This window comes from Elgaria multicarinata, chromosome 10, assembly GCF_023053635.1.
Source record: "Elgaria multicarinata webbii isolate HBS135686 ecotype San Diego chromosome 10, rElgMul1.1.pri, whole genome shotgun sequence".
NCBI lineage: Eukaryota > Metazoa > Chordata > Lepidosauria > Squamata > Anguidae > Elgaria > Elgaria multicarinata.
Genome location: NC_086180.1, coordinates 38,940,314 through 38,967,296, shown reverse-complemented (window position 1 = coordinate 38,967,296; position 26,983 = coordinate 38,940,314). Strand labels below are relative to the sequence as shown.

The 26,983-nt window shown below is 42.0% G+C and overlaps 1 protein-coding gene across 1 annotated transcript in view; it reads right to left on the bottom strand.

Annotated features, from left to right (window-relative positions):
- Positions 1 to 26,265, bottom strand: part of LOC134405049 (uncharacterized) — a 45,627-nt gene extending 19,362 nt beyond the window's left edge. Inside the window, exon 1 of the mRNA XM_063136113.1 lies at positions 25,610 to 26,265. Coding sequence (XP_062992183.1) covers positions 25,610 to 26,265 — 656 coding nt within the window. The remainder of the gene's footprint in view (positions 1 to 25,609) is intronic.
- Between the last annotated feature and the right edge of the window lie 718 nt (positions 26,266 to 26,983).

The window sequence follows — 26,983 nt, the reverse complement described above, 5'->3', positions numbered from 1 at the left end:
TACTGAAAATGTTCTTCACACAGATTTGCATGTTGCATTCATTCAGGGATCTGATTCAGTTTGAAAAATCTCAGACTACAATCTAACGCCAAACTGTCTCCAGATTGGCTGTACAACAACTCCAAGGCTATGCGTCTAGGCATGTGAAGAAGCAAGTACGACTGAATTCAGTAAAGCTTGGTCTTGAATAAATGTATTTAGGCTGAGGAATAGGTTTTAATTTGTGTCTCCCCACACCTTTCTGTTCTAGGCCCCAATTATTATGGGCCTCAATGAATACCATCCTAGACTTGGCCATGTCTCAGCAGGAACCACATGTGGTTTTGGGGTGCTGAATCCTGTGCAGCTTTTTGATCTTTTTGAAAAGATAACACAAAAGTGTGTGCAGAGGACTGTTTGTTGCTGACAAAGATCAAAACCAGAATATTTTTGGACATGAATCAAGGGAAAACAAAGTTTGTTTGGAGAAGGGGATAACTGAAGGGAGCATGCCAGAGAAAGGGTCAAGAGGAAGTTAAAGGGAAGATGATTTGCGTCTAGGGTTTCTGAGAACCTTGGATTAGCACATTAAGGCTCAATATTAATGCAAAAAGCCATCTGCTTTATGATGCACATCCTATTGGGCTTCATGTTTACAACCAATTTAAAAATTTCTGCCAAGTCTGCTGGATTTTAGCTTTGTTCCTCCCCCAGTTCCTGCCTTGCCTGATTTCCAGCTCTGAAATATCTGGCTTGCTCTATCCTGGCTCTCTATGTGATACCCCTAGCTGCCTTTAAGAACTGGTTTTCTGGGTTGGATTCTTTGCCACGGTGTTAGGCCTTGGTAGCGGTATGCACTCAGTGATCGTGCATGGCCGAAACAGGCAAGTTTGATGAGGGAGCAAGCCGATTTGGGCCTGAGAGCCCAGAAAAGGCAGAGGGGAAGTCGGGGCTGGGCCAAATTCGCAGAAGGTAGAGAGGTCAAGATTCTGCTGCTACTGCTCATAGCAGCTAGGGCTGGGCTTTGGGGCCCCAAAGGGCTACCCAGAGAGCAGCAGGTGATCTAGGCAGTAGCAGAAAATTCCATTTTTATAGTAAGGGGCTATGAGTTGTTGTGAATTACCTAGAGCGCTTCAGCTATAGAAATGAAATAAATACTAATATTAATACTAATTTAAGTGAGTTTAAAATGCAAAACTGCACATGATCTGATTTTTTAATTTTAAAGTCAGGGTTGACAAACAAATGCAAGGCTGTCTTCCACCCACCACCATAAGACCATGAAGTTCAGGGTTTGGCCAAGGTCTTATTGATATAGGTCAGCTGGGATCGTCCTTTGGGCTCAACAGAGAATTAATGCATCTAAAGTGGTGTTCTTGCTCTGCAATACTTATCAGCCACGTTTACAAAGACAGTAGAAGACCAATAGTAAATGGAGTAGTAAAGGCACATGTCCAAGGGCGCTTATATAAGGCATCCAGCTCTATCACACTTCTTCCATTACTGGACATTGGGTAAACCCATGTCAGCCCTGGCTCAGATGCCTTGCCTATTTTTCTGGAACCACAACCAAAGCAGCTCAAAACAACAACATTTTTCTGTACTGCTCTTCCTTGCATAGCTCTGGAATAGCCATTGCATTTTCACACAAACCAAAACACCACTGTCCTTATTTTTTTGTTAATCAGGATTTCTGCTCATGAATTCCAAATTTGAATGTTTTGCTACATTTAAATGTTGTTTTTCAAAAAGCTCTTTTACAATCTATGAAAAAAACCCACACAAACTTCCTTGTTTTTAAATACCCAGATGAGAATTAAACAAACTATGATATTAATTTGCTCTGAAAACATAATTATACGACCAAGTGATATAAAGGTAATAAAAGCCAAACTGTAATGTTTAAATCTAAAAGGGTCACACAGCTTGAAAGTTCAGACCCTTTGTTACAATTTCTGATGTGATTCTATGTAAGATTCCCAGCATATCTGATTTTCAGAATAAAATCCATGAACAGCTGCAAATACATGAATAAAAACAGTTAAACCAGATAACTACAACTTTCTTTACCATTCATTCACTCTCTCCCTTAATTCTTACCTACCATAATCTTAAACTCTCGGAGATTTAGGAATACAGCATTATAACTGATGCAGTTTGCTTTGTAACTTGAGTCTTTATCTTACCTGCGCATAACTGGCTGGACTGTTTCCATGTGTGTTTGCCTGAAGGACATTGGGAGTTTGTAGCTCCATTTGCAGATTGATTAGAATGACAAGTGGCAGTATGTTAGAGCAGAATTGCTGTTTCTGCTCCCTCTGCTGGCCCAGATGCCACGGTGCCTGGTGCAGTCCAATGGAAGCACTGTCATATTGCTTTCTTACGTTTATTCATCATTATTTTCTCTCTTATCTCGTTCATGGCATTTTTTCTAGATGAACATGACCGGCTTTGCCAAGTCATGCTGTCTTTTACTGATTCAGGAATTTCCTGACTATTGAGCTTTTTTTTTTTTTTTTTAAAAAAAAAAAAGTATGACTGCTTTCTGGATGTTGGTGTGGCTGTATTTTGGTAGACCTAGGGCCTTACTAGACCATGCCGGATAAGCCGGCAGGAAGGCGGGGCGACGGCGCGCTAACTTTAGCGCGCGCCGCCTCGCCTCCTACATGCACGACGCGCAGGAACTCCGGAAGCCCTGTAGCGTCGGCCATTTTTTGTTGTTGTTAAAGGGGCCATGTGCGCCCCGAAGCCTCCGGACAAGGTAAGTGCCTTTTTTTAAAAATTAAGCCCCCCCGCTCCTGATCCCTCCCTGCCATCCCCGATGCCTCCCTGCCCACTCTTTCCCTGCCCGCCCTCCCTGTCCCCGATGCCTGTGCCACCCTCCCTTCCTGTCCCCGATGCCATCCCGGTGCCCGCCCTCCCTGTCCCCGATACCCGTGCCGCCCTCCCTCCCTCCCTCTCCCCGATGCCATCCCAGTGCCCGGCCTTCTACCCCCCCTCCTGTCAGGTCCGGCCTCCCCCCCCCGGCCCGATGGGCACAGTGTTTGTATGAGCGCTGTGCCCAGTCCGTGGCTTTTCCCGGCTACTCGCGAGTAAGCTTGCTAGATGTTCCGCAGCCCCGGCCTCAGGCCGGGGCTGTGGAAAAGGCGCACCATAAGCGAATTCGCTTATGGAGCGTTAAGGGAGGTTTCAGCGCGGCCTGACCCCGGATTCCCCTGTGCGTCATCTGGACGCACAGCAGGGAAACCAGGCCTCACAGCGCGCTAAGGCCTCGTCTAGCAAGGCCCCCTACTTTCAGAAGGTTTTTTGTAAAAAAATTTGATGTAATGCTGGTGACTGATATTATTCTTATTCTTATTCTTATTCTTATTCTTATTATTCCTATACTGCCCAATACTGAAGCTCTCTGGGTGGTTTGCAACAATTCATAAAATAATAAAAATACAGCAAAAATATTTAGACATACAAAATGTAAAACAGTTTAGACAACTAAAAACAGTTTCAATGAAATACTAGACCTGTTTAGATGACTGGCATAAATGCCACACCATATGCCATTAAATAATATTAAATGCCTGGAGTAGAGGGCAGTTTTAATCTAGCACTGAAAAGTGATAATTTTGGTGCCTGGCAGGCCTGAATTTAATGTATTTCAGAAGTGTTTTATATTTTAAATTGTGTGTATGATGATTGATTATGAGTTTTTTTTAAAATGTATTTATATCAGTTTGGCTATATTGGAAGCGTCTTTGTGGGGGCTGTTTGCCTGCATTTATTATAATTACATAAAATCCAATAAATGTTAATTCTAGTATTATCAGCCCCAGTGCAATAGGACAACATTTCCACATATCTCTCTCTCTTGTTGGGTGTAGATGGGGAGAGGGTATTTTTAGACTGTAAGCCTGTGGGCAGCGACATGCATTTTTATAAGAATGTTATTGAAGAGAGATTGGTGGCAATCAGATACTTCAGCTTCCTTCTTGGATACATAGCTGTTGCTGCTTTTTCCTTGCTGCAGATATACATACACATTAGCATTGCCAACTCCTGACCCCAAGTGAGTGCATGGGCTTTTAATAGCTACTCAGCAGAAGTTTGGCAGGTGCAATTTCTTTCATCGTAGCATACATCCCATCATAAACACTTCCTGTGTGCCTCCTCAGTCTACTGTTGACTCGGGCTAATTGTTGATAGACAACTTCAAGGCCACTGCTCTTCCTTCTTTATCTTTAAACCAGACTTTGACTGGACAGTCCTTCAAACGGAGGAGCCTTTTAAATAGAGGACTGTCCCATAAGAGCTCTGCAAAGATTGGACTGTCCTCTGTAAACCAGGAGATATGGTATGTTGCTACTAACCATACTGTAACTATCTGCCCATTGTTTATGGCAGGATCTACACCAAGCAGGATATAACACTTTGAAAGCAGCTTGGAAACAGTATGTGGAATGTGTCATGGGCCCCAACAGTTGTCAATGCCATTATAAACCAGCAGTGTAGATCCTGCCATAGTCAGAGAACAAGAAGAGAGACTATTCATCAACAAGGCAGAGGTAGAGAGCCTTTCAGATATCTGAGAAAGACCAACCACCTTTTTAAAAAGTAACATTTTATTCTAGTTCCACAGGTGAAATACTAAAAAGACAAGAGAAGGATATCACATATCCATTAACCAAGTGCACAATGCCCCCAAAGTGCCTATAACAACTTGTATGTTGATAATTATAACAGATTAAAAAATAAACTCTTCATATTATTTTTACAACAACGTATCTATTCGTCTAAAAGTTCTACTTTTAAAATTTACAGCTTTATCAAGTATACTATGTATGTTACGCAGGACCGGTATCAAGGGTAGGGATGATTGGGGACCTGCTCTGACAAGACAACCCCACCACTGGACCAGATCCTCCTTTTTTCCATTGCAAACCTGCTGGCTCATCCGCCTCTTGCTCTGACCTAGACAACAGCGGTGGTGAGAAGGAGGCGCAGTAGATGCCACTTGTTCATTGGTTGTCTGCCTGGCAAGCAAGTAGGTAGAAGCAATGATGAGAAAGAGGATGATAACAATGACAGTGGGAAGGTAGATTCCCTGAGGGACAGCCCTTCCTTTTTGGGGGGAGGGTAAAAAACCCCGGAAGTTTATCAAGGCTTTGGTAGTGCCACCAGTACATGATTGATGGGATGCACTTAGCTTGGTGAAATACACATTATTCAGCCTGATTTACATTTTCCCCCCTGGTGTCTGGGTGTGCATGGTCATCTTGAGTCCAAGCAGTTGGAAATATTTATTTGAGTATTTTTATCCCGCACCTCAGCCAAAAAGCCTCCCGGAGCAGCTTACAATAAATCAGTACAGAAGACAGTCCCTGCCCTCAGGCTTACATTCTAAAAACAAACAAACAAACAAAAAAGACATGACACATGAGGAAAAGGGGATGGGGAGGGAAGAGGGGAAAACGGCATGTTCCAATCTGGCTGTTGTCCCAATATTGTTTGTGCTTATAGCACACATAGGCAGCTAGCACTCGTATAATGCAGACTACAGTTTTATTGATTGTAGTCTATGCTCAAAGGTCCAGTCCTTTATTATTCTTTCATAAGTTCAGGACTCAATCCTGCTATTGTAAACAGTTCCTGGGGTGAGTTGAGCTAGGCTCAAATTAAGCCATAATAAAAAGGCACAGGGAGACTCATTGCACAATTTAACAGGTACAACACTTCTTGCTATTTTTCCTCATGAGGTTTGCCATACTGAACCGTGATGAGGAGTGTAAGATTTTGCAGACCAGAGAGATGTCGCTTTGCTAACTGTACCTCCCACTATGATTTAGGAAGGTTGATCACAAGAATAGCATGTGCTGCCAATATCCCAAGCATTGCTGTTACGCATTTCCCAGTCCTACTATAAAGGCTGTTAAATGGCACAGTTCATATAAGCTTAAAAAAATTGAGGAGAAATTTGTTGAAACTTTAAATCAAGCTCCACTGACGAACTTGCTTGTTTAATGGTTACCAGATGAAACCAGGCCTTTGTTACAAAAGCATGCAACACGAATATACCAATGTTCCAGCTCCTCAATCTATTCTTGTAGTTTCCACTAGCATTATAAGCCAAATAAATAATATTAAAGAAACATACCTGATTTCCGAGCCCTCTAGTTAATATTATAAAGGGTCTAGCAGACTGATCAATAATCCAATCTATCATAATTAAATAAATTTATCCTTAGACTTTGATATTGCTGTTCCCAAAGCTTCCTACTGTTTCTTTATCTAAACAGAAGCTGGGTCCAAGTGGTATGTTTATTTAGAAGAGCAAAATGTATTATTGTTAAATTACTAGATGATTTGTTTTAATGTCTGGCTACCTAGGTCTCCCCCTCCCTCCACAGAACCCTAATAAAACACAGTAAGAGACAGCAAAGCATGCTGTCCTTTGGGGAAGCCACAGCATCCCCCCGATGTAATTCCTGTTATTACTTTCTTCCTTGGAAAATGCTGAGGAAAAAGAATGAGGTTCTGACTGAGATCTGCAGGCCAGTCTTTAGGACTCTGTGCTTTAACTTCCCATGATAATTTTAAAACAAACATTCTGCTTTCCATTTTAGGATAGGTGATTGCTGGATGTGCTATAGAGTCTGGCTGAGAACACTTGGCTTTGTTTTGGCCTACAGTAATGGCATTCCGCCTGCTTCAGTGATGAATGCATATAGAATGTTCAGGTTTGTAAAACTCCCGTCTCCTGGGAGCCATCATTACATAGCTGACATTTATGAAGGACACCTGTGTAGTGTTTGACCAATACACAAATCTCTGCATTGCCACGTTTATCATTCCTGTTTGCATCTAAGTCTGCAGAATAACCACTGAAAATAGAGAGTGCTTTTCTCAGCAGCAGGACAAATATTTCCAGTGCTTGGTTTTTCTCCCAGTCCTATTAACATTTGTTGCACAGCATTAGCTGTTGGCTTTTGTCTAAATATCCTCACTTAATTCAGTGAGGCAAGGCAGTGATTAAAAATGGCCACTTGGTACACACCAGTAGGTCATAGAAGCCTTACGGGGAAGATTGCCAGACCACAGGCATTCCTGCTAAATGGGCTTGGGGATGAGAGAATAAGGGCACAATCCTGAACATGTTTAGATAGGAAAAATGCCCTAAAACTCCCAGCACGCCCCCATTAGCATGTATAGGATTGTGCCCTAAGTCACTTTGTCTTCCAGGTCAATGGGTAGGGTCTAACAAGGAAGCCTAAATGACAGTGGTTCTAACTAGGGCTGTGCACGGACCCCCCGATCTGCTTCGTGGCCCGATCTGAAACTTCGGGATCATGGCCAATCCTCTTTGGGCCAATCCGCCTGTCCCCTGCTCCACTCTGCAGAGCGAGATATGGCTCTGCCGCCGGCGCCACATAGCCGGCGCCACCGGCGCCATGTAAGCCAGCCCCCCCCACTTACCTGTGTCTGTCGTCACAGGCTTCAATTGAGGCCCCGGCTTGAAGCTGGAAGAGGCCTTGGCCTTCTCTTCTGGCTTCAACCAGGGCCTCAACTGAAGCCTGCGACGGACAGAGGTAAGCCTCCCTCCTCCCTGCCCCCTTACCTGGCTCCACCGCTGTTGCCGCTGCATGGATGCTTGAAGCTGGGGTCTCAATTGAAGCCTGCGATGGACACAGGTAAGCCTCCCTGTCCCCTTACCTGGCTCCATTGCCATCGCTGCAGGGACTGCGGCAGCGCCAGATGAGTCCCCTCCCCCACTTATCTCCGTCTGGCACTCCGGATTGAGGCGATCCTCTTCACCTCGATCTGCAGCCCCCCTGACTCGCTTCTCCTCTGCCTTTTCCAGAGGCGAATCAGGCCTCCTCGCTATTGCTTCTCCGACCTGAAGAGAAGCGGAGCACAGCCCTAGTTCTAACTATTGAGACTGAGATATTGAAGTGAGAAGTTTTATTTTCTTTAGATTGCCACAGACAGAGACAAAGGAGAACAAATCTGATATGTACTTCTTCGCACAGTGAATAGTTAAACTATGGCATTCACTACCACAGGATGTTGTGATGGCCACCAATTTGTATGTCTTTCAAAGGGGGTTGGATAAATTCCTGGGGGAGAAGGCTATCAATTGCTACTAGTCCAGATGCTGGGGAATATGGATGGGAAGGTGCTATTTCACCATGTCCTGCTTGTGAGTCCCTGGTCCACAGCTTGTTGGCCACTGTGTGAACAGAGTACTGGACTCTATGGACCCTTGTCTGATCCAGCATGGCTCTTTTTGTGTTCTTATGTAAAATCAAATCACAATCTCATTGCCATCAAGCCCTACATATATATTTTTAAAATTGTTTAATGTAGCCTTTAATTTGTTTCATTAGCTTCTTCAGAGAACCCAAGGTAAGAATCACGAAACCCAATCTATGACACAGAAATGATGAGAAATGTCCTTTAAAGACAGTGGATGGTTCATCATATATAATGAAATTAGCCCTGGATTGGCCTGGTAGAAGGCCATTGTGGCCAAGATTAAACACTAATGTAGGGACTATGTAGATTGTACAGAACACAGAAATTTCATAATTCCTGCCTAGATAGTTGTCAGTCTATATTAAATGACCAAAGAATAGAAAGCATGGCAAGATAGTGAGTGGATGGTGGGCTGAAGCATGTACTGAGCTGTGCACCAAGCACACATACTCAGTATTAGCCCCTAAAGCCATGGAGCAATGGAGAAGGAGAGGAAAAACCCAATATGTGCATTTGCAAGTACAGCAACAAGTGTGGCAGAAAGCGCAGCAATGAAGTGACATGCTTGACACACAACAAATGCTGAACAGGGTATTCGTTGGGTAGAAGTTAATTAATCATCAATACGCTGATGACGCGCAGCTCTATCTCCCTGTGACAACTGAATCAGGTGAGGCTGTGCAAGTCCTGGACCAGTGCCTAGACTCAGTAATGGGCTGGATGAGGGCCAATAAACTGAGACTAAATCCTGGCAAGATGGAAGCCCTGTGGGTGAGTGGTTCCCGAGTCTGGGAGACAGGCTCATTGCCTGTTCTAGATGGGGTTGCTCTGCCTCTGAAAGAACAGGTTCGTAGTTTGGGGGTACTCTTAGACCCGTTTCTGTCATTGGAGGCTCAAGTAGCTGCCACGGCTCGGAGTGCCTTTTACCATCTTCGGTTGGTTCACCAACTACGGCCTCTCCTGGACAGGGATAGCTTGACCACGGTGGTTCAGGCATTGATAATCTCAAGATTGGATTACTGCAATGCGCTCTATGTGGGGCTGCCCTTGAAGCTGCTCCGGAAGCTGGAGCTAGTGCAGAATGCTGCAGCTCGGCTGTTGTCTGGAGCTGCCCCTTTCCAGCATGTAACTCCTCTGCTGAGGGAACTGCACTGGCTGCCTATTCGCTACCGGGCCAGGTTTAAGGTTCTTGTACTTGTGTACAAAGCCCTAAACAACTTGGGACCAGGATACCTGAGAGAGCACCTTCTCCCTTACCAACCTGCCCGGTCACTGAGGTCATCCGAGGGCCTGCTCCTGGTGGTTCCACATAGATCCATCCTCCAATTGGAATCCACCAGGGGAAGAAACTTCAGCATGGTGGCCCCCCTCCTGTGGAATTCCCTGTCTCTGGAGGTCAGGCAGGCGCCAACCTTGTACTCCTTTCGGCGCCTCCTGAAAACATCTTTATTCCAAGAAGCCTTTCTTTAACATGCAGCCTTGGATTTCTGTGTTGTTGTTTTGCTTCTTTTTAAATTTTGTTTTAACTGTTTTATTCTGTTTTTATTTTCATTTTTATTTTCATTTTTCCGAAATTTTTTCAATGAGGAGCGGTATATAAATATTCTAAATAAATAAATAATAAATAATAGAAGTTGGGTTTAATACCCCCTCCTCAATGTTATAGCACCAGCTGTGGTTACAAAGCCCATCAACTTACTTTATTTTAATTAAGTTCTCATACTCCACTGTAATTATGTCTAAGGGCTAAACTACATGTAAATATGGAATGCATAGCAGACTGCTATGCTGTAAGACTTATGAATGTAATCGGTCTTGCAGCATAAAGTCCAAATGGTCAAAATGCACTATGATGTGCACCATGGCAGGTTTTTAACTGTGGCTGAACCAACTCAAACTGAAAAATATACTGGAACATAAGAAGAGCTCTGCAGGATCCAACCGAAGGCCTACTTCCTATAGGGACCAATCGGGTGCCTAAGGGAAACCCACAAGCAGAACGTGAGGTCAATAGCTGTCTCCCCTTCTTGTTCCCTGGTATTCAGAAACATAATGCTTCTGATTTTGGAGATAATATATAGCCATCATAAGCAGTAGGTATTGGTAGCCTTATTCGTCATAGATTTGTTTTATCCGCTTTTTAAGCCCATTCTGTTGATGCCCATTACCACATTCTGCAGGAATGAATTCCACAATCGAATGCTGTGCTTTGTGAAGAAGTACTTCCTTTTGTCTGTCCTGAATGTCCCAGCATTCAGCTTCACTGGATGGCTCCAGGTTCTAGTACTATGAGAGAGGGAGGAAAATAGCTCTCTGGGGGTGTCTTGACAGCATTGCTTTGCTGCTGCTTCATTCAAAACCCCACAGCATCGCAGCTGCAGGGTGGAATGGCAAATCCCCAAGGCAGGAAAGAGCACGGGCTTTCCGGACAGGGCCGGCGGCCATTCAGCTCATTGAGTCTGCCTCCTGCGGGCGTCCATCCAGCCCCGGAACGCCCCCAGCCTCTGTGCGAAGTGAGGTGATTTCCGACAGCAGAGCAAAGAAGGTGATGCTTGAAGCCGGGGTCTCAATTGAAGCCCACGACGGACCGCGACGGACACAGGTAAGCCTCTCTCCTCCCTGTCCCCTTACCTGGCTCCATTGCCATCACTGCAGGGACTGCGGCAGTGGCGGCAGCGCCAGATGAGTCCCCTCCCCCACTTACCTGCGTCTGGCGCTCTGAATGGAGGCGATCCTCTTCACCAAAAAGTCATGATAAGCCAGTGACTTTTTAAGTGTGCCGTTTCGGGGGAAAGCCTGTGAGTTAGTGGCTGCGTTGTATAAACTATGAAGTTTCACTGAGCAGCCACCATGGGGGTATATAGGGTGTATGCTCAGCACCTCCCCCATTGAATTTCTGTTCATTCTCTCCATCCTTGTATTTGTCAAAGTTTCAAAATGTTTCAATATGAAAAATGGTACACCCTGTGCATTTACTGCCCTGATATCTCTCCAATAGGCTTGCTTGGAGAATTTAATGTGTCATCAGAGTGAATAGAAGTAGTTTCTTGCCTTGGCCAGGATTTATGGTTAATGAGTATCAGTATTTGTGTGTCTATTGGGATGATGATGTGCAGATGCAGTAAAACTGGCTGCAGTTTGCAGGAATATCAAGGTGGGGTTTGCTTTTTTTGGCTGGAGCTTTAACATAATGAAATAAGCTGCCACACTTGCATTTCATACTGGTCAATCTAGACACTGCAGCCAAAGGGAGCTGACAAAATGTCTGCACCTCAGCAACAAGGTGGGGGTGAGATTTAGATCTTAGTTGGTTCAGATCCAAACCTCCAGGCGCCCTGTAATGTATTTAACATGTTGCACAAGCATGTGTTCAGCAACCTCACCATGCCAGGAGAAAAATGATCAGAAGAATGGTCAGAAAAATTCTAAAGTAGACAGGCAGTCATCCCATTGACATGCCTCATTTCCCTCTTTTTTGTGTTAAATAAATTATATACTCATTAAAAATGCAACTAGCTTAGCACTACATCATACTAACATAAACAGGTGATGTTCAGTCAAGGGTCAAAGTTTTTTATTCCAGTGTAGGGTTGAGACTGGAAGTCTCTGGTTCAAATCTTACCTCTGTCATGGAACTCAAGGCACGGTACTTTCTCTCAGCTTCGTTCCCCACCTGCAATATGGGATATAATAATTCTGTGTTACCTAATGACAGGCTTCCCCAACCTAGTGCCTTCCAGATGTTTTGGACTATATCTCCCATTAATCCACCTATTGGCCATAATGGGTAGAGCTAATAGGAGTTGAAGCCCTAAACACCAGGTTGGGGAAGTCTGTCTTACAGGGATTACAATTAGTTAATGTATGTGAAGTATTTGGAATACTTGCTATACAAATATTGTATTATTATTGTTAACCTGAGATAATACCTACAAACAAAAAATTCCGGGGTATTTCAACTTTCACCCAAACTTCCATACTGAGTATTTCTGATCTTATCTCTGGTACATGGATGATCCAATCAAAAGAGCACTCTTGATTGAATTTTTTAAAAAATGTTATTAAATACAAGGAAGAAGCCATCTTTAAGGTATATACAGGAGAGCAACCATTTAAGCACTCTGGGGGCCTTGCTAGACCTACCTGATAATCCGGTGGGGAGTCGGGGTGAGACCGCGCTGCAGCTAGCACGGGCCGTCACCCCTAGCTAGACGTAACACACGACGGGGTAAGGGAAAGCCCCGTCGTGTCAGCCATTTTTTTTAATTAAAGGGGCCATGTGTGCAGGAGCGCACCAACGGAAAGGTAAGGCTTTTTTTTTTAAAAAAATAAAGGGTTCCCTGCTCCCCCTGACCCTGATTTCCCCCACAATGTCTGATGCCCCCCCTGCCCGCTCGCTCGCCCGTCCCTCCCCTGAATCTCGCCATGTCCTCCCCCCGCTCACCATGTCTGCCCTCCACTTGCTCACCTGTCCCTGATCTCCTTGCCCTGGCCCCCGCTCACTCGCCCGTCCCCGACCTCCTTGCCCTGCCCCCCGCTCACTCGCCCGTCCCCGACCTCCTTGCCCTGGCCCCTGCTCACTTGCCCGTCCCCGATGTCCTTGCCCTGGCCCCCGCTCACTTGCCCGTCCCCGATCTCCTTGCCCTGGCCCCCGCTCACTTGCCCGTCCCCGATGTCCTTGCCCTGGCCCCGTTCTTCTCCCCCCAGTCCACCATGTCTGATGCCCCCCCTGCCCGCTCGCCAGCCCACTCGCCATGCCTGCTCAATCACCCACCTGCCATGTCCGATGCCCCCTCCGCCCCCCCATGATCTCCCCACCCTGGCTCCGCTCTTTTCCCCCATCTCTACTGCCGGGTCCGCTCTTCCCCCCCCGGCCCCCATCTCCCCCCTGTGATTCTCCCCCGGCCCAATGGGCACAGCGCTCCTATGGAGTGCTGTGCCCAGTGCGCGGCTTCTCCCGGCTTCTCGCGAGTAAGCGAGCAGCTGGGAAAAGCCATGGAAGTAGCTAGACCTTCCGCAGCCCTGGGCTGAGCCCGGGGCTGCGGAAAAACCGGGCCACAAGCGGATCCGGTTATCCCGTGTCAAGGGAGGATTTAGCCCGGCCTGACCCCGGGATCCCCTGTGCGTTGTCCTCACGCACAGCAGGTTGCCTGGGCCTCGCACCGGGCTAAATCCTCATCTAGCAATGGCCTGGGTCATAATAAAGCCACTGAATTGCACCCAGACATAATGAGGAGCCAGGACCAATGCTGGAATACCGATGGAGACTCACTTTGCCAAAAAGTGGTCTGTCTTGTTTTGCAGCAGCTGAAATGTCTGGCTATCATCACAGCAGCCCTATCTAAATTTCACAGGTTGCAAGAACATCAGTATCCCATGATCAAATCTAATTGGATAACTAGGATAAAACTGTCCCAATGTATTTCTGGAACTCGCTTATAAGGGAGGCTCATCTTGCTCCCTCATTAATGGCTTTCTACTGGGCTGTTAAAACTTTCCTTTTTAGGAAGATATTTGGATGGGCCATGAGTAATTTTAAAGCTTTTTTTTTTTAATTAAAATCTATTTGAAGAATTATTTTAATGTGTCTGACCAAATTGCTTGTAAATGCTGCTTTTATTTTCTATCTTTTTAATCCACTGTTTTCAGTAATATTATTATTATTATTATTATTATTATTATCATAATTATTATTTAGTAATTAGATATTAATTTATTATATATTAATGTATATATGAGTGTGTAAGTAGGATATAAATGTTTTTGGTGGAGAGCATTAGCCAAGGGCCAGGTCTACACTTTGTGAGAAATCTCTACAAACGTGGAATAAAAATCAGAAAATAACACCATGAAAGCGATATATGGAATGTGTCCTGTGTTCCAACAGTTATCACTGCACTTCAATACTGCTATAAAGCAGTAGCGTAGATCTAGCCAAGAGAGCTTTGGCTATTGGGCAGTATAGAAAATAAATAAATAAATAAATAAATAAATAAATAAATAAATAAATACAATTCAGCTGTGGTCCCATGCCAGACTAAAGCCTAAACTGGTAGGTATCCAGGAAATGGATGGTACTAAGATGTACCTGAAACTTGATTATGACATGCTGGACAATTTCACCCCAAAAGGAACCAGGGATGCCACATAATAGTTGCTAGGAAATTTGCATCCAGGTGACATTTTCTGACCAGGCCACCAATGAGTGAAAATTTGGCTATCTGATATTGGAGAAGCTTAACTTAGTGGTCTATAGTGTCTGGAAAAAATGGTCAAGGAACAGAATTATCTTCTCAAGAAATAAAATATATGCTATACATTTGATTGATTATTGCATCTGTTCCATCTCCCTTTACAACATGCCTCGCTACATCGATTGCACATATATATTTTCAGACAGCGTACAGAAAAGGGAAGTATGAACTGACAGAAAAATCACACATATGAAGGTGTTCCTTGCTGGCCGAATTCTCTAGCACGATTTGTGGAGCTGAAAGAAACTAAAGACTGTGATCCCTTGACTTTTGGGAACGTTTGTCCTTTATGCTGAAAATGCACTACTTGACAGCATGTAACACAACCACTGATGATATAATGTAGCTGCCAATGGTGTGATCAGTCGCCATATGAGGAGAGTCGGTAGGGAAATGCAAGCTCATTTACATTTAGCTTGATCCCAGTTGCCTTGTATTCGCCTACACCCACATACATATTTATTCAGACATTCTTTTCACAGACTTTCTTCCTTTTTATAGCCTAACCCTTCCTTCCTTCCTTGTCTGTACTGACAAACCACTATGACATCTGTGGTGGTGGACCGGAGCCGGCTGAGAAGCAATATATGGCTTCAGGCTTCCTGCCAAGCAAGATTGCTATTACAGTTACTTCCAGTGTGTGGTTCAGGTTTCTCCTCCTCTGAAGGCAATCACCGGAAGAGTAAACTCCTTGTCAAGACATGTACAGAAACTCACTCTGACAGCGGAGTCAGTAATAAACATTCACTACTCTCCAGAGGAATACAGTAGTTCCTGCACCCTCGGACTTTCACCTGCAAGCTAAATATAGGAAATATTTGTGCCCTAAGAAGTATCCTTAGAAGACAATGTTGGCTTTTGGAAGTTTCTAGATTTAAATAAAATAAAATAAAATAAAATGTTTTCATAGTTACAAAGAATGAAATCTTAAATCTGCATGACAAGTTCACGTCGCATCATCTCCTTGATGCTGTATTTCGGAAAGGAGTGTATGTGAGGGGTTGCGTATGATGGCAATCAAGACCTATTGATATTTCTCTGTTAAATAAAAGTCACCTCCTCCCGCAAAAGTAACAGGAGGTGTTAGAAATGCCTCCAGTCGGGACTCTGCGCTAATGAAAAACAAGGTAAAGTTCAAAATTTCAGGCTATGAAAATATGTTGCCCTGAGGAAAAATCTGGTTTGTTTCTTTCTTGACTCCTAAAGGAGCACATGGCTAGCATTCAAGTCTGTATACCTAGGAAGCAGCTAAAATTAAATCCAGGCAAGCTGTAATTCTTCTGTTTGGATTGGTCATATGGGAAGAAGGTACTAGGGCCAGCTAGGCATGCAAGCGAAGACAGTATGTTTGAGTTGAGCCCTTCTCTATGGTTAGGCGCATCTGTTTGCAATCCATGTTTACTCCATGCTCCATGTAGAACTGTGCCATCAGCTTATAGAATCCAGCAGCTGAGATCTTCCAAGATACATCTGATCTGAGCCCTATTCAAAGAACTCATGTGGGAATAAAGCGTGGAGGTGGCACAGCACCACCCCACAAGTCAAGGTGCATTATGCTGAAGGCTGGTCAAGTTATTTTGGCACCTGATGGCAGGAAATCTCACAAGCACCTCTCCTCCTTCCTAGCAGTAAAAGCACAATAATCAGGAGTTAAATAACTAATAATTTGCTGCCCTTTCATGACACCACAAATCAGTTGTCTGAGACAGATGCTTCATTTTGCCTTATTGTAGGGCTGGGCCCTATAAGTGTACAAGTTGCCCTTTGGTGATTTAAAGTAGACCGTGCTGTTTACTTATAAGAGTCTATTTCCCTTCTCCATGGTGTTTGTATATTTGTATATAAAACTGCCTGAAGTCTCAAATCCTCCTTTATCTAAAGGTTATTAACCTTGTAGTGCAGTCCTCAGAACTTCATGCCACTTGGAACTGAAGTGTGACATGATATGAACATTTTGCTTTCTCTCATTTATTCTTGAAAAAGCCACAAAAATATTCTCCCCTTCCTGTCCAATCCATTTTTAGTAAAGGAGAAAAGCTATAAATCTGCCACCTGGCTTTCACTCAGAAGAAACATCAACAAGAGGGCTTCCATAAATGATGAATACTTGTTTGGCACATAAAATATAGGAAGTATATGTATTCATACCTTGTTTTAACACAAGCACATTCAAATGATTTGTTATCTGTCACCATTTAAAACAGAGCTGAAGACAGACTTTTACCAGTAAACGTCTGCACATGAGTGAAACCTCATTAAAATGTAATATATTTTGACTTAATTAAATAATTACTTTGCAAAGAAATTTCTAGAACAGGGCTCAGTGACCAACTTTTCCTTCCCCCTGACTGCTTTTCCTGTTCATGCTTTACCTCAGTGTCTCAGTATCTTATTGATCTGAAGTTCTCTAATAAATGTCTACATGCTTTTCTAGATGAGGCTGTTAACCTGATGTATCTAGTTGTGATTTCCAAGCACCCTAGGTTTTAGGGGTTCCTGGGGCAAGATGTCTTCAAACGTGTCCTTCTGCAGAGTAGTTATATTTTAACTATTAAGAGATCCTGACTATGCACTCTTGCTTTGTAAATGTAAAACACAATGGGGGACCATGTGGAGTCTAGTAATAAAATGTTCTGCATTAAAGTCAACCAACTCTGGATTTAAGAAAAATACCAAAAATACATTTAAAATTATGTGTTCCACAGTACCTTGTTATTTTAGCATAACAAATAATAGCTCTACATTGCTGTGGACTGCATTCACAGTGACATTAATGAGGACATTAATTACCTTGCCTATTATTTAAACAATTACTTCTTTATGTTAAAGACATGTGTGATGTTATTTATTGGCAGTGGCAAAAAGATTAGTTGGCAAACACAAACTCAATCACCTCCCTGTACATTTGTGGCTAATAAAAATATGGGAAATGAATTTGACATATATGATTAGATTCCAGAAAGGTGTTCTGTGTAATATCGATGTCATAAGACACTGAGAGGGAATTTTACATTTTTTTAGTTTTTTGTTTTTGCACAATGACTAGTTTGATTGACTAGTTACATCAAACTGCTGTTAATTTAAATAATTTTGTTTGTAATAGAAAGAGAAGGTGTGAAACAATGTAAAAAAAGGGAAATCATACATGTCTATGGATATTATTTCTGTATTGTTATAATAAACAATTATCTATATTTATATATATATAGATAATTGCAATGCATTGTATATGTGGGGTTGCTTTTAAAAATTGTTCAAAAGCTGCACTTGGTCCAGAATAGAGCTGCAGGATTATTTACTGGGAATGGGCATTTTGAACAGTTTATGCTGTTCAACTACACTGACTCCTAGACCATTTCTGGGCACAAAGTAAAATGCTGGTTTTAACCTTTTAAGTCCAGAATGGCTTGGGACCAGATTACCTGCAAGACGATATACTCCCATATGTACCTATCGAAACATTAAAATTTTCTTCAGAGTCCCTGCTCTGAGTGCCCCCATAAAATGGTCCTGCCATCTGTTCCAAAATGAACGGAATGTCACCATGAAGAACCTCGGCGCCAGGCTTTCTCTGTGGCAGCAACCACCCTCTGGAGAACCCTCCCTCGTGCGGTTCAAGAGGCAGAAAAATGTACCATCCTTCAAACACCTCCTGAAAACATACCTTTTCACACAGGCTTTCCCTGGACTGTAACTTATCTGGTTTTTGTGAAAGACAGGGGTGCAAATCTGTACCTTTAACTTGCTGTTGCTATGAGGGTGTAAGATCTGTCCCTAGGTAGGATCTATGGTCTATTGTTCAAACTGGCTGTGCCAGGCTTTGGTGGCCGCCAGCCAAGGTCATTCCTGTCTCGAGCCAGTCCAACGCCCACTGGCACCTGGAGATTATCAGGGCGTTGGACAAACTAACGGGATTCAGCTGTGGGAAAAAGAGGTGGCTTGGCCCCTATGGGAGGGGGGTGGGCTATAGCCAGGGAAGGGCACTGGTTGGTTTACTCAGGTCATGGGATCAGGGGTCCCAAAAAGGGATAAAAAGCTTTATGATGAAGTTCCTTCATCTTCTTTGGTGGTGCGTGCGTACGTTAAGTGGGAAGGTCAGGTCTTTGGCAACCATGGAGGTTGCCCAGAGTTAGAAAGGTTTTTTTATGTTTTAACATGTGTGGGTATTCTAGAGAAGGCTAGCCGGATTTTGGCTGGGTGTAGGGTCATATGAATGCTTCTTGGGGTAATGGCTAAGTATTAGAGCTTTTCTTCACTTCTTTCCTCACTCTTCCTTGTCCACATCCCCTTTTCCTCCCCCTTCTCTTATTCTTCCCCTTCCTATCTTTTAAGGGGCTGTTTTACCACCAAGGCCTTACGTGTTAGTTTTAGTGATTGCAATAAAGTTGCTTTGGTCCCTAAATGTGTGTCTGTGGTTTATTCCTGTGAACATCTGGCTCGTTCCGGTTGTGGATAGGGCAGGGAGGTGGGCAACTGGGGAGTTCAGGACGTTTGGTCCAGGAGCCTACCTTGCAGGGTTGTCAGGTGAATCCTGACTTCCTTTACAGTTTTATATTGCCTTTTTAAACTTTTAATGTTTTAAATTTATTGTATTTTATGGTTTTAATTGTGTAGTGCCCAGAGAGCCTCGGCTATTGGGCAGTATAACATTGAAATAAATAAATAAATAAATAAATAAATAAATAAATAAATAAATGAGGTGAGGTTTGTGGCCAGTGAGGAGAGGGCCTTTTTGGTGGTGTTATGGAACAGCCTTCCCAGAGAGGCTCGACTGATGTCATCTTGTTTATAGAATCATAGGCCTGGTTGGCATGTAACACCCAATTCCTGAGTTAAATAACTCAGGAATTGGCATGGCCATATGGTAGCAAGCAAGTGCACTGCCTAGAGCTGTGCCAAAAATTTCTCCCACATTTTCCCAACCATTCTCATTCAATTGCTTTTGAAAATAAATTTGATTGTGAAGAAAGTTTTGGAGACGTTTTCTATGGTTGGGTGTGGGTTTCTTGTGCTTGCCTTACTTCAGGGATGAGCAAGGAGTGTGTGCAAGTGTCCTTTCTCTCATTGTACAATCATTTTTCTGGCTTCTCATACTCCTTGGCTTCTCATACTTCAATTAAAGTCCAGGGGAAGACATCAGGAGGTAATTCCACCCAGTGGGCTTTTTAAAAATAATAATCTCAGGAAGCTCAGGCACAGCCTGGGAAGCTGCAGAGCAATGGAGAGCTGTGTAATAGAAAGAAAATACACTGTCTGTACCCTTGGCCATCTTGCAGTGATTAGGTAAGTTCAAAACAAGTCTGCTCCATCTTCTGCATGACAGCCTTTCAGATATTTGAATGCCACTATCACGTCTCCCTTGATCCAAGCTAAACATACTCAGCTCTTTCAACTGTTCCTTGTAGGATTTGGTTTCCAAACTCCCCACCATCTTGATTGGTCTTCTCTAGATGTGCTCCAACTTGTCAATGTCGTTCTTAAAATGTGTGGCTCAGAACTGAACACAGTACTCCAAATGTCACCTGACTAACTCAGAATAGAGCGGAACTATTACTTCCTGTGATCTGGACACTGTGTTTTTGTTAATGCAGACTAAGGCCACAGTTAGACCTAAGGTTTATCCTGGGATCATCCAGGGTTCACCCCTGCCTGAGCACTGGATCCCCTGTGTGTCACCTAGATGAACAGGTTTGACCCCTGGATGATCCAGGGATAAACCTTAGGTCTAGCTATGGCCTGTGATTGCATTAGCTTTCTTAGCTGCCAGTTTACATTGCTGGCTCACATTCAGATTGTGATCACTGAGACACCTACAGTAGGTCCTTTTTACATGTACTGCTGCCAAGTCAGGTCTCTCCCATCCTATTCTTGCACCCGTGATTTATTATTTCTTAGTCGAAGGCTATGTTTATCTCTGTTGAATCTTATCTCGTTAGATTCAGCCAAGTATTCTAGCCTTTCTAGATACTTTTGAAACTTGCTCCTGTCTTCCATGGTGTTGGCTATCTCTCCTAGCTTTGTGTCATCTGCAAATCTGATAAGCAACCCCTCTACACCCTCATTCAAGTAATTTATAAAAATGTTGAACAGCCCAGAGCCCAGGATGAAGTGCCATGACATTCCATTTGAGACCTCCTTCCAGGATGCTGCTGAACCCTTAATTAGCACTCGCAGAGTTTGATTGCTCAACTAGCTGTGGATCCACCTAACTGTAGTATCATCCAACTCAAATTTTGCCATCTTGTCAATAAGGATATCATGGAAAACCTTGTCAAATGCTTACTGAAATCAGGATTTACTATGTCCACAGCATTCCCATGAACTACCACACTACTAACTCTATCAAAAAAGGAGATAAGGTTGGTCTGGCATGAATTATTCCTGACAAATCCATATTGATTCCTGGTAATCAATGCATCGTTTTGTAGATCCCACAGACTGTCCACTTAATCATCTGTTCAAGAATTTTGTCCAGTATTAACATCAGGCAGACTGGTCTGTAGTTTCCTGGATCTTTTTTTTTTTTTTAATTTTTTTATTTTCTACAATACTAAACATATACATACATCACATAAGAAAAAAACACACAACATACTACATAATTTTCAGCTGAATACAATATCTTATCTTAATAACATAATCTTAATAACATAATCAATACACCTACAGTGCACCCCCCACCACGGGATCTCATTCCTGCTTCCAAAATCTCATACTTTCTTCTGCTGGTGGATTCCCACTCCCTCTAGAAAAAACAAATATTAGGAACTGTTTCCAAATTCCTTCAAAATCATTTGATTTAGCTATACCTCTTCTCCATTTAATATTACTTGTTAATTTATCATTAATAGCTATATCCCACACTTCTTTATACCATTCTTCAATAGAATATTCCCCTTGTATCTTCCAGTTCCTAGCTATAATTAGTCTTGCTGCAATCAACAAATTCGTTATCAGTTCCTTAATTTCCTTTTTACATTTAAAATCTTCTTCAAATAGCGACAGCAATGCAACTTTTGGTGTTCTTTCTATCTTCATTTCAACAATTTCTTCAATCTCCAGAAACACCATCTTCCACAAATTCTGAACATAGTTACATTCCCACCACATATGCATATACGTTCCTTTAACCCCACAACCTCTCCAACAATTTGCCGATTGCTGCTTGTTTATCTTATTCAATCTAACCGGAGTTAGGTACCACCTCCATACAATTTTATAATAATTCTCTTTTATTCTTACTGACATATTTCTCAACGCTCTTTGCCTCCATAATCCCTCCCAACCCTGTTGTCCTATTTGTACCTTCAAATCTGTCTCCCAAACCATTTTACCCGAGTTATCCACTGTCCCTTTCTCCACCAATATTCTGTATATTTCGCTCATCAACCCTTTTAACACTGTTCTTTTCCCCCTTTCCTTATCTTTTTTATCTATTAATTCTTCAAACCTTGTTAATTCTCTACACTCTCCATTATCTCTTACCCACTTTTTAGTCCATTGTTCTAATTGCGTATAGTTTAACCAAGTTAACTTTTTATCCTTCAAGACTTCTTCTATATCCTCTCTTGTACCCATTCCTCTTAACCAATCTCTTAATTTCATTTTATTTCTCTCTATTAAAACTTTACTTAATCTACTTTTTAATTCCTCCGGGAAATTCTTCAACAATATTACCGGTGACAAGGGAGAGCTGCTCGGAAGCAGCGCCCCTTTATATTTACTCCAAATTTCCCAGTGAGTCCTCAAAAGTGGGTTATTTATACCTTCCACCCATTTTTTTTTCCCTTCCATAAAAAAAACATTTTCTAATTTAGTCTCTATATTACTCATGTTTTTTTCTTCCATCCAATCTAAGTTCCCTAATCCTAAAATTGCCTCCATTATATATCTTAATCTATTGGCTGCATAATATAATATAATATTCGGGAGACCCAATCCTCCCTTTTTTTGACTCAAATACCATTTACTTTTATTTACCCTCGCTTTCTTATCACCATTACAAAAATTATTTATGATCCTTTGCCAACTTTTTAACTCTAATTCTGAAATTTTTATTGGTAGCATCCTAAACACAAAATTTATCCTTGCTAAAATCTTCATTTTTATTAATGCTATTCTTCCAAACCAGGATAAATTTAACCTTTTATATTTTTCCAATTTTACTAAAATCTCTTTTTTTAAAACATTTAAATTTTCTTTCTCTAGATTCTCTAACTTCTGCGTAATTTTTATTCCCAAATATCTAATCTGAGTCTTAACTCTCATTTCTCTTCCCTTTTCTTCCCAATCTTTCTCTTCTTTTTTAGTATAATTAAATAACATCAATTCTGATTTAGACCAATTTATTTTTAACCCCATAACAGCCTCAAATTCTCTCAAATGTTGTTTAATTCTCCCCATCTTCTCTATTGGATTCTTAATCGTCAACAACGTATCATCTGCAAACATATGCAATTTAATTTTTTTTATACTACCAATTCCTTCAATCTCCTCATCCTCTCGTATTGCGTTCGCCAATAATTCCATTACCATTACAAATAGGACTGGTGAGAGCGGACATCCTTGTCTTGTCCCTCTGGCTAGTCGTATCTTATCTGTCACACCATCATTCACTACCACTACGGCTGTATTCTGAGAGTATAACTGTTCTATTATCGCTTTAAATTTATTTCCAAATCCCATTTTATTTAAAACCATCTTTAAGGCTTGCCAGCTCACACAATCAAAAGCCTTGAAAATATCCAATGCCAGAATTCCCGCTTTAACCCTCGACTTATTTATCACCTGAATTACATTTAATACTCTTCCCACCAAATTAGGCATCTGTCTACCTACCACAAATCCACATTGATCCTCCCCTATATATTCCTCTATAAATTTATTCAACCTCCTTGCTAAGATAGTTGAAAAAAGCTTAGCATCCTGATTTATTAATGAAATCGGTCTATATGAATCAGGAACAGTCAAATCTTTATCTGGTTTTGGTATTAAAATTATTAATGAATGCTCCCATGATTCTGGCGTTTTATCCCCTTCCAATATGGAATTATACAAATTTATTAATTTTGGTATTAAAATTCCTTTAAAAACCTTATAATATTCTGGTCCTAAACCATCTACCCCCGGTGATTTACCCGGCTTCAAATTCCCAATTACTTCTTCAACTTCTCCTTGAGTTATTACCTTCTCCATTAACTCTTTATGCTCTATTTTTATTCTCTTCATTGTATATTTTTCTATATAAGCTTCCAACTTTTGTTCTTGAGTATCCTTTCCCTTATACAAATCCTGGTAAAACTCCTGAAATATCTTTATTTTATCCTTCATTGTATGACAATACTTCCCTTGTTTATCTTTCAAAATCCCTATCCCATTCCTTGCTTTTTCCTTTTGTGTGAGTCTGGCTAGCAATTTAGAATTCCTGTTACTGTTTTCGAAATACTCCCTTTTCATATATATTAGATTCTTTTGGACCTCCTCTAAATTTAAATTTTCTAATTGCTTTTTCTTTGCCTGTATTTCTATTAATTTATGCTTATTTTTATTTTGCCAATAATCTTTCTCCATTTTCTTAATCTCTTCCTCCAATTGTTCTTGCTCTGCTACTTGTTGTCTTCTCAAATTACACATTTCTCTAATAAATATCCCTCTCGATACTGCCTTCATGGTATCCCAAACTACTGCCCTTGATGTTCCTCCTTTCTCATTAATTTCCCAAGCCTCCGTCAATTCACTTTGTATTTTTTCTACCACTTTATTATATTTTAAAAGTTTTGTGTTTAATTTCCACCTAAACGCTTCCTTGTAATTTTTTTTAACTGTAAATTCTAAATTTAACATTGCATGGTCCGTTACCTTTATTACTCCCATTTCCATTTTACACACCTTACTTGCAAACTCTTTTGAAATCAATATATAATCTATTCTAGAATATGTCTGATGAACTGGGGAGTAAAAAGAAAATCCCGGATTCACGCCATTCAGTAAACGCCAACAATCCACATAGTCTTTTTCTCTTACTAATTTATTCAATATAGTAATGTTATTTCTTTTTTCCACGTTTGTGGGGTTTGATCTGTCCACTCTATTGTCCATTACCATATTAAAATCCCCTGCCAAAATTAAATATCCTTCCCTAAACTCCTCTATTTCACTAAATAATTTCATAAAAAACTCTCTATGTTTCTCATTAGGAGCATAAACATTTACTAATGTATATTGTTCACTTTCTATTTGCCCCTTTATCATAAGATATCTACCATTATCATCCTTTTTAACAGTTTTCAGTATAAATCCACTTTTTTTTGAAATCAAAATTGCTACTCCATTTTTCTTTGACGTCCCCAATGACTTTTCATAATAAACAGACCATCTTGTCCGGATTTCATTTACTCCATCAGATTTTTGGTGTGTTTCTTGCAACATAATAATATCTGATCTTTCTTTATTTAACATTTGTTCTATTCTCCTCCTTTTCACGACTGCCCCCAGACCTTTAACATTGAGCGTTGATACTTTAATATTCTTATCCATAATCTCCCTTTTGATTTTCCTTCTGATCCCGCGTGCTCTGTGACTCATAAACAAATACAACAACAATTATAACAATAAACCCTAACCCCCCCATCATCTCCCTCCCTCCCCCCCACCCCCTCTCCCCCCCCTACTTTCCCCCTCCCCATATCCCCGCGAGTCTATTACTCCGGCCACCTAATTAGGGGAGAGGGGGGAGGCGGTGCCCCGCCACGACGACCCAATCTCTGTATTAATTTGTTATCATATCAATTATCTCATAAAACATTTCTCTTTACCCCGTCCCAGATGCTCCTGCTACTGCTCCATTCTCTTCCCCAGCCCCAACACTTCCATTCTTCATTAACCCCAATCTCTTCAGCAGCTCCCTTCCTTGCTCCAAAGAGGTTACTCTATATTCACTCCCAGCATGGAAAAACTTTAAGAAAACCGGGTAACCCCAAGCATATTTCACTACATTTTTTGTTAATGTCTCAGTTATTTGCTTGATGCTGCGTCTCCATTGGAGTGTTTGCTGACAAAGATCGTTGTAAACTTGCACTGCTTTGCCTTTATATTTGATCATAGCCATGGCCCTCAGCTTCTTCATTACTAACTCCTTCTTATAATAACTGCCAAATTTCACAAGCAAGTCTCTAGATGATCCCTTATACTTTGCTCCTCCCACTCTATGAATTCTTTCGAAATCGCTGTCGTTTATATCCGCGTCTGGCATCATGTCGTTGAACCACTTCAGAACTACTTTCCTCAAATCTTCTCCTGGTTCTTCAGCAAATTGCTTGATGCGTATGTTACAACGTCGAAGCTCGTCCTGAAGCCGAATCAGCTGTAGATCTTGATCTTTTGACTTTGCCTCAGAACATTTTTCAAATACTTCTTGTTTTTTTGCAAGAGCTTTAACTTCAACCCCAACTTCCTTTATCTCTTTCTCATTCTCAGCCAGCCTGTCAGCTAGCGCCCCCATCCGTGCCTCTGCCTTCTTTTCATTATCAGCGATCTGCTTGCTGAGAGCAGCCCTGGTTTCCAGAATCAGCTTTTTAAGTTCATCCATTGTAACAGAAGAAGCTGGCACCTTGCCAGAACCTTCCGCCATTTTCACCGACTCGTCAGAGCCTGAAGCTGAATCGCTTCCCGAGGATTGTAAATCTTTTCCGACAGGCACTTTCTCAAGACGGGCCAAATTATGATTAGAAGGGTGTGCTCTTTGCCATGCAGCCTTTCCCGGGGTTTTTTTCTTTCTAATATACGGCATGGATTATGTTTACGTTTCGTCAAAGTCCCGCTTCAATCCACCGCGTCTCCCCCTTCTTATCCAATAAAGTCCTGCTTTTCAATACTTTTTTTTTCCTTAAGAAGGGTGAATTTACTGCCAAAACATCTCTCTCAGATTAGGGGTATATAAATCAGCATTTATCAGACTGGAAAACAGGAGAGCTCCAACATTCCAAACATTCCAAACTTGCTTTGCTCCCCCCTCCTTCCGTCTGCTTACAGTCAGAGAACAGCCAGGAACAGGCTAATTTTCACCCCTTAATCTGTGATTTCTTTCACAAAAAACAGGATTTTCATCTTCACTCAATACTCATAAGCATCGTCCATCACTTTGATTAATAATCCACGCCTCATTAAGTGAGATAATAAGCTTTCCAGATCCCCCCCTCTCGGGAGTTTTCAAACAGAGATCTTACCCGTCATGACGTCCGGCTCCGCCCCCTGTAGTTTCCTGGATCTATCTTTTCCTTTTTCTTGAAGATTGGGACAATATTTGCCTGTCTCCAGTCTTCTGGCACCTCCAGGACTTCTCAAAGATAACAGACAGCAACCCTGAAATAATGTCCTCAAGCTACTTCACTACCCAGAGATGTCATTCATCTGGCCCTTGAGACTTGAATTCATTAAAGTTCTCTCTAACCATGCCCTTACTTATTCTGGACTGCAAATTCCTCCAGGTAAAAACCTTCTTGTTAACC